Source organism: Dermacentor albipictus, chromosome 9 (assembly GCF_038994185.2).
Source record: "Dermacentor albipictus isolate Rhodes 1998 colony chromosome 9, USDA_Dalb.pri_finalv2, whole genome shotgun sequence".
In the NCBI taxonomy this organism is placed as follows: Eukaryota; Metazoa; Arthropoda; class Arachnida; order Ixodida; family Ixodidae; genus Dermacentor; species Dermacentor albipictus.
In genome coordinates this window covers 94,291,816-94,306,438 of record NC_091829.1, presented here as the reverse complement: position 1 = coordinate 94,306,438, position 14,623 = coordinate 94,291,816, and the positions used below count along the sequence as shown (strand labels likewise).

The following is a 14,623-nucleotide window of genomic DNA, read 5'->3' as shown; positions in this document are numbered from 1 at the left end:
CTACGCATTTTTGTAGTTGGTGCTGCAATTTCTGTATCCCAATGTCATAGAAGTCCAACGCCAACCCTTGATTAAGCGTTTCAATTTTTCTGTGGCTTCATAGTCACTCTGGAAGCGTTGGCCACTCAAATGTTCCTTTAAGGAGGTATGGTAGGGTGCATGAGCCATCTTGGTTTTAGCTTTATATCTCAACAAGTGTTCTATATATTAGCATAAACTTCTGCACGCTCAATAGGAATAGCGTTGGCCTTAATTGGTGTAATTTTTTTCACTGTAGCCTTTTTTTCTTTTTTGTAGTTAGAACCAAATATTAAGCTATGATGGAAAATCAAATGTACCTTTTCTCATAAACAAAAACAGCATGACTGAACTTTTGCACAATTCCGTATAATAGTGGGTTTAACTGGAACCTTTGAAAAATGCTTTCCCGCATTAACGTCGAGAGAAAAACAATATTCCGTCACATGTCTCGTAGTGTGGAGGGTCATTCTAATAACCTTTTCTTTAATTATAACTGAGTGATTTTTTCAAACATTTAGGTTCAGATTACTTCCAAGGGATGTCAGTATAATATGGAAAAATTTCAGCGTAATCGGTTGTATAGTTTTCCTGAAAAGGCACATCAAGTTCCGAAAAATTTGAAAAAAGTGATTTTGAGAAAAACGCATTTTTGTTTTGCACCTGCACTAAAACAGTTAAAAATGCACCGGCAGAGTACATATACTTTCTGGCTTTTTTTATGTCTTCCCCAAAGCCTTTCTTAACGTTTCTCTTTTCTTCGATGCTCGTTGATTTCCGATGAGCTTCGGAACTCAGCCATTTCAACACGCTCCTTGTCAAGCCGGTTCAGACCGACTGAACAGAACACACCTGGCGTAATGCCAAGTGTTTCCAAAACAGCGATTCATGCTTGATTGCCGTCATTGTAGTACGCCACAGCATCGCAAGTGGCAAGTTTTGACGTGTCAGTGCGAACAATCTTGTTTTCGGACAGCGGCACCAAATGAGCTGATTCATTGACTCGGTGTTTTGTGTTCTGCCGTGGAGCCACTTGCTCAGAAGGCCTGGTGATCATGAAGCCTGGAACACTGGCTTGACTGCTTCTAGAACAGCAGTTGGCAGGCTGCTATTATGGCAATATGCCTCAGTATTACCTTCATTGAGGGCACGGTTGTACGCACACCATGATGTCGCTCCTTTGGGGCACACTCCATGGTTGGGCTCTTCGTCAGTGGATAACTTATCAAAATAGATAGCAAACATGGCCTTTCGCATGCTTTCTAAGCTATCAGTGTTCTCACGAATGGCCTTGCTGTAGTAAAATTGTAGGGAGTCAATATCCAATATCCGTTGTATTGCCGGGCCGAATACCCGGCAATACAACGTCATATACCACGCGCGGAATGTGCCCACAACAAAAAACAACCAGTAGGCTTCGATTCGCTATATAAGCACCCCTGGCGGACAAATTTGCAATCGCAACTTACAAAAAATGCAAAAAAGTGAACATACTTGACAAATCTAACCATATTTATTACAAAAATTACGTAAACACTGAAAATATGACGGAAAACAAGATGTAAACAAACCAGGCACGTACCCAGGGGGGGCCCGGGGGGGCCCGGGCCCCCCCCCCGAAATCGAGTGGCATACCCCCCCCTCCCCACCCACGCCACCACTCCTCACACATTCCTAAAACGCCACCAGATCAATATTGAGACTTGACAGCTGTTCATCGGTCAGCATTATGCTGCCTTTTTCACTCCTTTTAGACGGCGGTAGTTATCGGCACCTCTTGTAATGTGAAGGACAGGTTTCTCATATATTCGACACCCGCGCGATTAACTCGCGATGCGTTCAGTTGTCACCATCTATTCAACCGACACGCGCATAGTTGTTGCTTTTGTTAGTTCAAACTTCTTTGTTTAGGCTGATCCTGGGACCAGGAGAGGGATGCGGCTGTTCCTCAGCTGGTCTGTACTCTCATGGAACGAGTTGCGGCCGGAGAAAACGCCAATAGTGTTTAACTTTTCCCTTTGCTTCATTATTTTTTTGAGTTACGGCTCGCCGCGACGCTGGCAGATGCCCGGAACCATATACACGTGATATGGGTTAGAAAAGGTGGGAAATAAAATAATGAGAAAGAGCGTCCATCATGAAACCCTGCAATAACCCTTAAATCCATAAGGAAGATGACTGTCGCCCGTTACCTCGTCTGTTTTTCCCTAACTGTATAGCACTTTTCGTGCAAAATTGGCAACTGGAAACAAAAATCGCAAGGAGTTGAGAAATAAAGCAATATACTAAGGGAGAGAGCCAAGGCAACAACCAAACTGCAAGCAAAAGCGAATAATAAAAAAGTTAAGCGTTGTTTATGAGACTATTTATGGATCAACATCTTTTTATTGAAAAAGGAAGTAGAGAAAACGCCGCCGGAAGTGGAGAACAATTAGTTGTTTTGAATGACGCTTCTACAGTTATCGGTCGAACCGCCTCACGTAGCTACTTCTCTGCTGTGCTTATGTGGGAGTTTTTCTAACCTTTCGCGGTGAGCACAGTACGTCTAGAATCGCAGAGTCCTGCGCTCTACGCGGTTGTTACGCAACCGCGTAGATTACGCCGCACAGAAATACGCAATTCGCGGAACTGTCAAAACTGATCAACAAGGCGAAAATAACTGACATTGGAAATTATAACATGAGAAACACTGAAGAAGCCGTAAAAAATGAACGCAGCCTGAAATCAGTAAAAAAGAAACCTGGCATAGGACAAACCATGATGTATGCACTAAAAGATAAAAAGGGGAATATCATCAGCAATCTCGAAGCTATAGTAAAAGCAGCGGAAAAATTCTAAGCTGACCTGTATACAGTACCAAGAGGAGTCACGATACCTCACTTAGAAACAGTAGTGAACAGAATACATGTAGAAACTCCTATTTGACAGAAACCACATTTGAAACCCACAGAAACCCAGAAACCCACATTTGACAGCTTCTCAAGAGTATAAACACCTGGCATTTCCCTGGCATAGCGAATCTTGTTACACAAAGATGCTTGAGGTCTGCCTCACCAAATTACGCTGCCGCATTCCCTCCCTAAATTTCAATTTATACAGGTCGGGTTTGGTTCCCTCTCCCCTTTGTTCTTTTTGTGAGAAAGAGGAGACGATACAGCACTCTCTTCTATCTTGCCGCCGCTTTGCTGCGTTAAGAAAAAGATTGTTGGAGATACCTTTTCGAAGATTTTGCCTGGACTTGACAGAACCTGCAATTCTTTTGTTCGGGGCGTACACTTTGGGATTCAGCCACAGGGATGCATGCTTCACTGTCCAAACATTCCTTACAGAATCTAAATGGATGCCCTGCTAAATTCTATTTTTTGATTACTTTTAAATTAATTATTCCTCATTCAACAGCACCTTCCTGATTTTATTTTAGCCAGTAATTAAACCCTATTCAATGCTATTCTCATAGATATTATGAAATTTATGCTCTATATTATTTTGGAATAATCCACCCATTTCTTGGCCAATCCCCCATCGTGGGTAGGAGCCACACGTGCCACAGGCTACAACAACAACAACAACAAAGGAACAAGAGATCAGGATCGCCAGTCGGCCACTAGAGACTGTGAAGGAGCTCGTTTACCTAGGCCAATTAATCACAGGCAATCCTGATCATGAGAAGGAAATTCACAGAAGAATAAAAATAGTTTGGATCGCATAAGGCAGATATTGCCAGCTCCTGACTGGAAGCTTACCATTATTATTGAAAAGTAAGGTGTGCAATCAGTGCATTTTGCCAGTGATGACATATGGGGCAGAGACTTGAGAGCAAGTTAAGGACCGCGCAAAGAGCGATTGAACGAAGATTGCTAGGCATAGCGTTAATAGATCAGAGAGCGAACGGGTATAGACGATATTCTAATTGACATCAAGAGGAAAAAATGTAGCTGGGCAGGTCATGTAATGCGCCGGTTAGATAACCGTTGGACCATTAGGGTTACAAAATGGTTACCAAGAGAAGGAAAAGGCAATCGAGAACGACAAAAGACTAGACGGAGCGATGAAATTAGGAAATTCGCGGGCGCTAGTTGGAATCGGTTGGCGCAGGACAGGGGTAATTGGAGATCGCATCGCAAGGAGAGGCCTTCGTCCTGCAGTGGACATAAAACAGGCTGATGATGATGATGATGATGATGATGATGATGATGATGATGATGATGATGATGATGATGATGGAGGTGGTGGGCCCACCCTGAAAAAAAAGATCCTGGGTACGTGCCTGAAACAAACCCTCGCGTCTGTCATTTTTACATACCAGGAAACGTGGTGTTTGGCGCCATTTTTAAATGGCTTTTAGCGCTACTACACGCTCGCCGCTGCACTGTCATGCTCCCCAAAGTGTGTATTATTTCTTATTGTTGAAAAAAAAATCAGTTTTTTGGTCGATTTACCCTACTATACCCCCTTAACTTGGGAAACAAGCAACAACCATTAGACGCGAGGTCTGGAAAGTACGGTGGGTGGGTCATGACAGTCCACCCAAAGTTTGTCAAAAGTTCCTGGGTTTGACGGGAGACGTGAGGTCGGGTGTTGTCGAGACGCAGCGTTACACCGGCTGCCTGTCGTCCTCGCCAGCGGTTCTGAACAGCTCGCCTGAGTTTTCTTAGTGTTGCACAATAACTGTCTGAGTTTATTGTTGTCCCACGTTCCATGAAATCAATCAGCAGTATCCCCTTACGATCCCAAAAAAACACTGGCCATCAATTTGCCAGCACAAAAAGTTTGTTTGAACTTCTTTGCAACTGGTGCGGGTGACGCCACTGTTTGGATCATTGTTTCGTTTCGGGAGTTATTGTTTCGTTTCTCCCGTAACAATGGAGTCCAACAATCCTTCCTTATCTTCTTTACACTTTTGAAGAAACCGGCAAGCACAGTCGAGGCGTTTCTACTTGTGGTCTGATGTCAATAGCCGCGGTACCCATCGACCACAACACTTGTGATACGCCAATTTATCACTCAAAGCTCCTTCCACTGTACCATAAGAAATCCCAGGAACCTGAGCAACAAGTTCCCGGACGGAGATCCTCCTGTTTTGAAGCACTTCGCGTTGGACCATCTTTAGAACCGCCGGCGAAACTGATTGTCTTTCACTCTGGAAGACAATCTTCCACTCGTGGACTTCCGACCGGCACTAAGCTCCCCGCACCACTTTCGGACGTGTTGAACGGACATGCACTTGTCGCCATGCACCTCTTTCAACTGATGATGAATATCCACGGGTGGAGTCCCTCTGGCGTGCAAAAAGCGAATTACGGAACGAATCTCGCACTTGGCGAGAGGAACAAAGAGAACCTCCATATCGCATGGCTGCTGGGCCAAGAATGAGCGTTGCAGTGAAGCGCGGCCGGGGGCAATCGAGAGTGGCGAAAGAGCAGCACGCAGCAGTGTTGCCGAATTTCGCCTCGCACCTTCCAGTGTGGCTGGAGCTCTTTGAGAACCTTAATTCTTGATCAACCCTAGTAGATTGTTTCTTTAGAGCGGGCAAGCAGTTGTCAGCGGGTGAGACATGGCAGGTGGAAAGAAGGGCCGCGTACACTGCACGCCATGAGCACGTGACACCATCGCCAGCTACAACGCCTGCCGCGTCACGGTCAGTTCCACGGGCGGTTAGGCCTAGCGCTGAGGTGGTTGAGCTGGGGTACTGATAGGGATGCGCCCCCGTCAGCGAGGGTGGGCGGGGAGGTTATGCCCAAAAGAGTTTCCAGATGGGTGCCTAGCCCACTCATAGATGGTGTGATGTGTGACCTAATGTTCAATTGAGGGTCCCTGGGGGAGGCCATAAGAGGGAACTTGCGAGAGTTGTGGCTTGGGCTATTTGGTTCATCGTGCGAAAGCAGGGGGACAGCGAACAATTCACGGATGATAAGGTGATATGCCGGGAGTCCCCCACTGGCTGATTACCCGTTTATTATTTACTTTAGGACAAGCGTTGCAAGTGCGACATTGAAGCCAAGAAATAGTGAAGTCTACGAGTGTAAACTAGTGAAATCTACAGCGTCGCGTTCGTCCTCTCTTTGTCTTGTGTTCCATCAATTTTGCATGTCCCCCTACTTTCGCATACGATAATATGTCCGCGAAGCCGAAGGAATCGACCTTTGATCAAGCGCTGCGCCAGCGTCTTCTGTTGTGCTGAATAAGTGTTCCACTTTCTGTACAACGTCCACCATATGGCAGCTAAGGGACATCTTCGTCAGTGAAATGTGCAGCACTTCTGCTGTCGTAACGCGTCATTTCGCCTGGGTGGCCCACAATAGCTTCGCTTACACCGATTCCCACAGCGCGTGCGACTTGCGTAATCGTTTTCTATTTTTTTTTTAATGGGATCGCCTCGTTAAAGCCCCCGTGGCGCTGCTCCGATGTGGCGCGCAGGCTCCGACTCCTCGAACGCCGCCCGGCACGGGGAAGGTGGCAGCTTGGAGAAGACCACCGCGTCGATCACGCCGCCCCAGGAGATGCTGAAAGGGCTGGCCGAGCTTCCCTGCTTCTGCATCGCGCTCACCCTGGCGGCCACGGCGCTCACGATAGCCATTCCCATGATACTGCGCGATTACCTGCCTCCGTGCCGAGAGCCTAACTGCTTCCAGTACGCCGCCGAGATGGCGCTCTCGGTCGACCCGGCCGTGGACCCCTGCAGCGACTTCTTCGGGTATGTAGACAGGTCTCGTCGTGGTTGTCTCGATGGTCGTTAGAAGGGTGTACCGCAACTGTTGAGCGAAGCAAGAAAACCGGGAAAAAAAGACAAGTTCTATACGGCAAACTGCAAAGAGCAAGTCGTGTCAACTGTGTACTTTTCCTATGAAGAGCATTGTTTAGCTATCTCCGCAGGATTCGTGTGTGCGGTGCCTGCGTAGCAACCGCGATCGACCTAAACTGGGTGCTAGATAACGAGCTGCCTGCAAAACGATTTGCGCAAATTAACATTGATTCGCACATTGTGTAACACCTGAATAGCATTTTTGGTTCGAACAGTGTTTTCTTTTTTTAACCTATGGCGAATTAACCTGTTCGCGAATCTTATATATAGAACGAATCAAGCTGTTCAGATGTATAGCTTGTACAGGCACACGACAAATCGCAATGTCAATATCGCTAACTCAAAACACTGGCTAATTAATGGTTTACTTATTTACTTTACGACACGCGTTGCTATTGCGAAATCGAAGCCGAGTAGTGAAGTCTATTTGACAGAAATGCTATAGGACTAGCACCAGTTTCGAGCCATCTATCCTCAATAATGCATTGGCGTTCCAGTTAGGATCGTCCCGAATTGGCACAGGGGCGCGCTTTTAGAACGTCACTTAGACGAAGAAGCTCGCTTCACACACAGGGAACAAGGCCTTTTTGTATACATGTTACATAACAAGGCTTTAGCGTGCGGCGATACAACATGGTGGACTCACAACTGCGTCTACTCGCCAAGTCCGGAGGAAGCCGGACACGCCAAACCTCGAAAGAGGCAAACAAACTATGTCCACATACTACACCGGAGCGGCTGTAATGCGATAGCATTATCGGGGTTATAAGAATTGCACTGCCTCTAGGATTGGCTAGCGTTACAAAACCCGTTAAAATGCTTGACAGGATATATGTCGTGCGCTGTCGTCAGGATCAGCTTACCAAGTCGGCACCTTTGATTACACGACTTGTGCGATCGGTCGTTCGCTAAATCCACTGTCTCCGGGATCGGCTCGCTTCACGCAGCGAGACACGACCACGCGAAGAGGTTGGCAAGGAAAGCGGTACTTTGATTTCGGCAAGTTGGCTCATCGACGATCACAGCGCCACGCGGGGGCGCTGCAGTGCCCGTTGCGGGCGCCACCTACAGTAAAAAAATTGGCTACGGCCGGGGGTGCAGCGCGCGGTCCTCTTCCGTTTCGGTGAGCTGTCGAAGCGCGATTTTCTGCGCCCGCCGGACTGAGTGCGTGGGCTTTACTAGATTATTTTTCGGGGGGGGGGCACCACCTCCATCATCATCATCATCATCATCATCATCATGTTTTATGTCCACTGCAGGACGAAGACCTTGTGGGGATGCGCGACCCTAGCGCCTCCCCTGATAGCTTGTTTTCCCGCATAGCCCCGTCTCCGTGTGGCGTCGCCGCGTGGGCCATGGCGTTGGAGTGGTACAAGCGTGGTGCGAAAGATGGCGCGAGCGTCGCGCCGCTGCGCGGTTACTTGCGTTCGGGAAAGACAAGGCTTGTTCTCTTGGGTTTGAGACAGCCAGCGGGACGGACGTGCCGTGCCGCACGTGCAGCGACCCTCTTTCCCGGCAGGTCGGCGCACTGCGGGGGACGTCTCCCGCGTACGCACCGAGCCTTGCTTCTGCGAGACCGCCTCGCGTGGCCGCCTGCGATTCGCGCCATGATTGACTTGACTATTCGCGCCACGATTCGCGCCACGATTCGCGTGACTATACACGCAAACGACCAGGCGTTGGGATCCAGCATGGGGCGAACATATTCGCTCGCTTCCGGTCGCGGTGAGTCAGACTTCTAGATTTGTCGCGCGCCCATCGGCATGTTTTGTGGATAGCAACTCGGCTAGCAGGCATTGGTGTATGAAAGGTGCAATAAATGCCCTTGTGATTGTTTGCACTACTGCGTTGTCGTTCCTTTGTCCCAAGAGTACGGTGTGAGAATCCCCACATCAGACCCCACAACCTCTCCCTGCGATCTCCAATTACCCCTGTCCTGCGCCAACCGATTCCAATTAGCGCCCGCGAATTTCCTAATTTCATCGCTCCACCTAGTGTTTTGTCGTCCTCGATTGCGTTTCCCTTCTCTTGGTACCCATTCTGTAACCCTAATGGTCCAACGGTTATCAAACCGGCGCATTACATGACCTGCCCAGCTACATTTTTTCCTCTTGATGTCAATTAGAATACCGTCTATACCCGTTCGCTCTCTGATCCAAACCACTCTCTTTCTCTCTTAACGTCACGCCTAGCAATCTTCGTTCGATCGCTCTTTGCGTGGTCCTTAACTTGATCTCAAGTCTCTGCCCCATATGCACTGGCAAAATGCACTGGGAAATGCACTGGCAAATGCATTGGCACTGGACATAATGCACTGGCAAAGTGCACTGATTGCACAGCTTACTTTTCAATAATAATGGTAAGCTTCCAGTCAGGAGCTGGCAATGTCTGCCGTATGCGATCCAACCTATTTTTATTCTTCTGTGAATTTCCTTCTCATGATCAGAGTTCCCTCTGATTAATTGACCTAGGTAAACGTACTCCCTCATAGTCTCTAGTGGCCGACTGGCCATCCTGATCTCTTGTTCCTTTGCCCGGCTATTTATCATTATCTTCATCTTCTGCATAATAATATTCTACCCCACTCTTAGACTCTCTCTGTTAAGGTCTCCAATAATTTGTTGTAACTAGTCTGCATTGCTGTTGAATAGAACAATGTCATCGGCAAACCGAAGGTTGCTGAGATATTTGCCGTAGATAGTTACTCCTAAGCCTTCCCACTTTAATAGCTTGAATTCTTCTAAGCACGCAAAAAATAGCTTTGAAGAAATTGTGTCTCCCTGTCTGACCCCTTACGTATCTCCCTGCTTTTCTTGTGTACAATTAAGGTAGCTGTATAACCTCTGTAGATATTCTAACGCGAAAGACGAGTCAGTAAGACGAGAAACTATTTACAGATTATATTTACAACAACGGTTGCAGCGCTGACCGGTTAGATTCACAGCGCGAGCCCAGTTCGTTCTTCCTCCTCTTTTCTGGAGTGATGGCGCTTACGCGCCTCATTCAAACAAACAAATACCTCGCGCATGTAGCAATATTTTCCAAGCTTTTTACGTAAGCGTTCTGTACTCCTTGAGTACGTAGTGCCTCTACGATTGCTGGTATCTCTACTGAATCAAATGCCTTTTCGTAATCTATATAAGCCACATAGAGAGGCTTATTGTACTCTGCAGATTTCGCGATAACCTGATTGATGACATGGATGTAATCCATTGTAAAGTATCCCTTCCTGAAGCCAGCCTGTTCCCTTGGTTGACAAAATCCAGTGTTAACCTTATTCTATTGGAGATTATTTTGGTAAATATTTTATATTATACTGGGAGCAAGCTAATGGTCCCATAATTGTTTAACGTCTCCTTTTTTGTGGATTAGTATAATGTCTGCATTCTTCCAGTTTTCTGAGACCCTTGCAGTCGATAGACACTTCGTATAAAGAGCCGCCAGTTTTCTAAGCATTATGTCTCCTCCATCTCTGATTAAATCGACTGTTATTCCACCTTATCCTCCCGCTCTTCGTCGTTTCATGTCTTGCAGAGCCCTTCTGACCTCATCGCTAGTTATAGGAGAGTTTCTGTATCCTGTTCATTACTGTTTCTAAGTGAACTATCGTGACTCCTCTGGGTACTGTATACAGGTCAGCTTAGAATTTTTCCGCTGCTTTTACTATATCTTCGAGATTGCTGATGATATTATCCTTCATATCTTTTAGTGCATACATCATGGTTTGTCCTATGCCAGGTATCTTTTTTACTTATTTCAGGCTCCGTTCATTTTTTACGGCTTCTTCAGTTTTTCTCATGTTATAGTTTCGAATATCAGTTATTTTCGCCTTGTTGATCAGTTTTGACAGTTCCGCGAATTGCGTAACGCTGTGCGGCCGCCAGTCCCATACAACCGCGTAGAGCGCAGGACTCTGCGATTCTAGACGTACTGCGCTCACTGCGAAAGCTTCGAAAAACAGCCACATAAGCACAGCAGAGAAGTGGCTACGTGAGGCGGTTCGACCGATAACTGTAGAGGCGTCATTCAAAACAACTAATTGTTCTCCACTTCGGGCAGCGTTTTCTCTACTTCCTTTTTGAATAAAAAGATGTTGATCCATAAATATTCTCATAAACAACGGTTAACTTTTTTATTATTCGCTTTTGCTTGCAGTTTGGTTGTTGCCTTGGCTCTCTCCCTTAGTAGATCGCTTAATTTCTCGACTCCTTGCGATTTTTGCTTCCAGTTGTCAATTTTGCACGAAAAGTGCTATACAGTTAGGGAAAAACAGACGAGGTAACGGGCGACAATCATTTTACTTATGGGTTTAAGGGTTTTGCAGGGTTTCATGATGGACGCTTTTTCACATTATTTTATTTCCCACCTTATCTAACCGATATCACGTGTATATGGTTCCGGGCACCTGCCAGCGTCGCGGCGAGCCGTAACTCATGGAAACAATGAAGCAAAGGGATAAGTTAAACGCAATTCGCGTTTTCTCCGGCCGCAACTCGTTCCATGAGAGTACAGACCAGCTGAGTAACAGCCGCATCCCTCTCCTGGTCCCAGGATCAGCCTAAACAAAGAAGGTTGAACTAACAAAAGCAACAGCTATGCGCGTGACGGTTGAATAGATGGTGACAACTGAACGCATCTCGAGTTAATCGCGCGGGTGCGGAATCTACGAGACAACTGTCCGTCAGATTACAAGAGATGCCGATAACTACCGCCATCTAAAAGTAGTGAAAAAGGCAGAAAATGCTGACCGATGAACAGCTGTGAAGTCTCAATATTGATCTGGCAGCGCTTTAGGAATGTGTGAGGAGTGGTGGCGTGGGTGTGGAGTAGGGGGGGGGGGGGGTATGCCACTTGATATTGGGGGGGGGGGGCGGGCCCCCCGGGCCCCCTCCTTGATACGTGCCTGCTGCGATGGCTGGCTACAAGTGCTTCGTGTCAAAGAACATCTACGCCATCTGATCGGGATCAAGCTCGAGCAACTATTTTCACCATTAAAACGTCGCGAAGGCCCAGCTATCCCTTTAGGGAAAATGAGACATCCACCCAATCGTAACAATTGCTACAAAGGAAATTCCCCATACGGCTCCCTCAAAAAAAAAAAAACCCGTGTGGGTTCCTTTTGTAGCAATAGCTACGATTGGGTGGCTGTCTCATTTTCCCTTAATTAATCACTTCTCTCCACCTTGTGGGTTTCCGCAGAACTATTACGTCAAACAGCCAGCCCTGCATCGTTACGTCAATGGCACGGAGCAAGACATGAACAAAAGTGCTTGTGCGAAGGCAATGCGCGTCTCTGTCAAGCTTTTTTTATTTTTGCTTCTGCCTGCAGCACACTTTAAATGCATGTAAGTCAAAATATGCTTTGATACAGTGATGTTCCAGCTGAATAATCGTTAGCATTAGGCCAGTTCTTTATCTGGGGTAGGGGGGAGTAGGGGCGGGTAATGAAGTTATTGCAGTTTTGCTTTAAACGAAAGCGAGTGGGGATGGTTACGAAATAATGTCATGCTTCTAAATACAATTCAAGTCAGCAGAAGGTTATGTTCACCCTCAGGAGTCTGCAGCGACTGTGGGTTTAATTATTGATCTCGTGTGCGTTCTGGTAAATTTACATTCCGCACTTTCCGAGCCATAAGCCTGTGATTTAATCATTCTCACTCTGTATATACTGTGTCCGTTTTGCGATGCGTATGCAAAGTGAACCGATCGTTCGCACTATAATTTTCTCTGCTACTCTGCATGTAATACATCTGCACAAGGCTGTGTTGTTCTTCCAGTGCAAAGCAGTGTGAGAAGTGCTAGGTTATGCTTAATTGCGGGGTGTAGCCTCCAAAACTTGAAGTTGACTATGATCAGGGTCACTGCAGTGGAATCCTGCATGCTTATGTTCATCACGTGGTGTTTTTGACTGCACACCCCAAACGCGGTGCACGAGCATTTTCTTGCATTAAAGCTCTCGGAATGCTGCCGCCGTGTCTGGGAATCGAATCCGTGGCATCGTGCTAAGCAGCGCAACGCACTATAGTCACCGAGTGGATTGACGAATTAGAGCAAATGGGAAATGAGAGCACTTTGTTGGAATACGAGTCTATTGATACCACGCACTTTCCGTGAAACTTTCTCGTATTTTTTTTTATCGCTAGTTTCTTAACTGTCCAAATAATATAGCTCTTGATGTTTTCGCGAAAGAAATTAAGCCCCTGGGATTAACACGCCTTGCTTACACGTGAGCGACTCTTGTTTATCTATTCCGCATCCTTACTACCACTTGGAAGAATCAGCTCCACCTGCCGGCTTCGCCCCTCACTCCCTTCCCCAGCCCCTACCGTGGCTGACACACACCCTACTTTTTTGAACACTTCGACTTCTGTAGTCACACTCTACGCAAGCCCACTCAGCAGTTCCGCGGCTGCGTGTTTCCACCGAGCATCCGTAGTAGCGGTTGCCTCGACGCAAAAGAGTCCCCTTGTTTTGTAGGCTGGCTCGAGAGACATCCGTTTTTCAACCAGTGTTGATCTTTTCACGTGGATTGAATAAAGAAGCGGCCACTTTCAACGCGAGCGGGGTACAGCTGAAAGAAGCGGTAAGCGGAGGAGACCGACGTGACCAACCGTGAGAGTTCACCTTGCTCTGGAAGTAGATGTGACACAAGCGCTGGCGTCGGTGGAGAATGGATGGATGAAAAACTTTATTAGTCGGCGGAGAAAGTGGTGAATAACGCAGCAAAAGAATGGCATGGATGGCGATTCTGCCGTTTACCGTGTTCAGCGCGCGGACTGATGCTGACGGAGGCCGCGTGAAATTGTTGGCTGCTAGGGTAGACGCGATTTTCGGGAGGTTCCGGCGAGGCAGGTTTTTGTGTCCAATTGTGATATATGGCTCCGCGCATGTACAAAAGCGTGTATAGCTGCAATAGAATTCAGTTTGCAAGTGAGCGCATCGGCCCGTGTAGTGTGTGTTCTTTTTTAACGTTATTTTTCCACGGCATCCTCGCCAGATAGGTAAAAAAATCTTGAAAACGTTCATCTTTCCTATGATTTTCCTTGAACGTATGGTCTGTTGACTTAGTGTGGTTCTCGCTAAGAGCGAGAACCCCACGAAGCGCCTTGTCTCGTTGTTTCTATCGTGTATACTGTCCGCCGTGTCTCTTAAATAAAAAGAACGTTTCCAGCGCACAATACTGTTCTCTCGTCTCGCTCGCCCGCTGCCGCGCAGCCACGTGTGCGGCAACTTCGAAGACCTGTACCCGCGCCACCCGAGCCTGCTCGCGGTGCTGGCCACCCGGGTGCGCCAGTTCCAGGACTCCGTGCTCGACCGGCTCGAGACGAGCTCCTCGGCCGAGACGCCCGGCGAGGCGACGGTGGCCGCGTTCCGCGCCTGCGTCGACCAGTACCGCGCCGGCGACGAGGGCGGCCTGCACGCCATCCGGGACCTCCTCTGGGAGCTGGGCCTCTTCCTCAGGGCCGAGCCGGTCAGCCATTCCGTCGAGAACGTGTTTGCGGTGAGCCCATGACTAGGGGCTCGGGCGTCAGATACGTGCATATGCATCATTAGTGCTACGACATCGTCGTCAGATATTGTGCTGTATCGTGACGTCGCGATAATGCCCACGACTCCAGATCCAGCATTCCGAGACCAACTTTAGCATCAATGTAAAGCCACTTATAACACCTTCAGTCACGAATTGAGACTACACACACACACACACACACACACACACACACACACACACACACACACACACACACACACACACATATATATATATATATATATATATATATATATATATATATATATATA

At 47.4% G+C, this 14,623-nt stretch overlaps 1 protein-coding gene across 3 annotated transcripts in view; it reads left to right on the top strand.

Moving 5' to 3' along the window:
• LOC139049500 (neprilysin-11-like) overlaps positions 1 to 14,623 on the top strand; it is a 40,175-nt gene that overhangs the window by 5,102 nt on the left and 20,450 nt on the right. For all 3 annotated transcript variants that reach the window (XR_011508345.1, XM_070525017.1, XM_070525018.1), the window contains exons 3-4: positions 6,436 to 6,712; positions 14,036 to 14,321. Coding sequence is in view for 2 of the 3 variants with exons in the window: in XM_070525017.1 (XP_070381118.1) it covers positions 6,436 to 6,712; positions 14,036 to 14,321 (563 nt within the window). In the remaining variant the exon portion in view is untranslated. The remainder of the gene's footprint in view (positions 1 to 6,435; positions 6,713 to 14,035; positions 14,322 to 14,623) is intronic.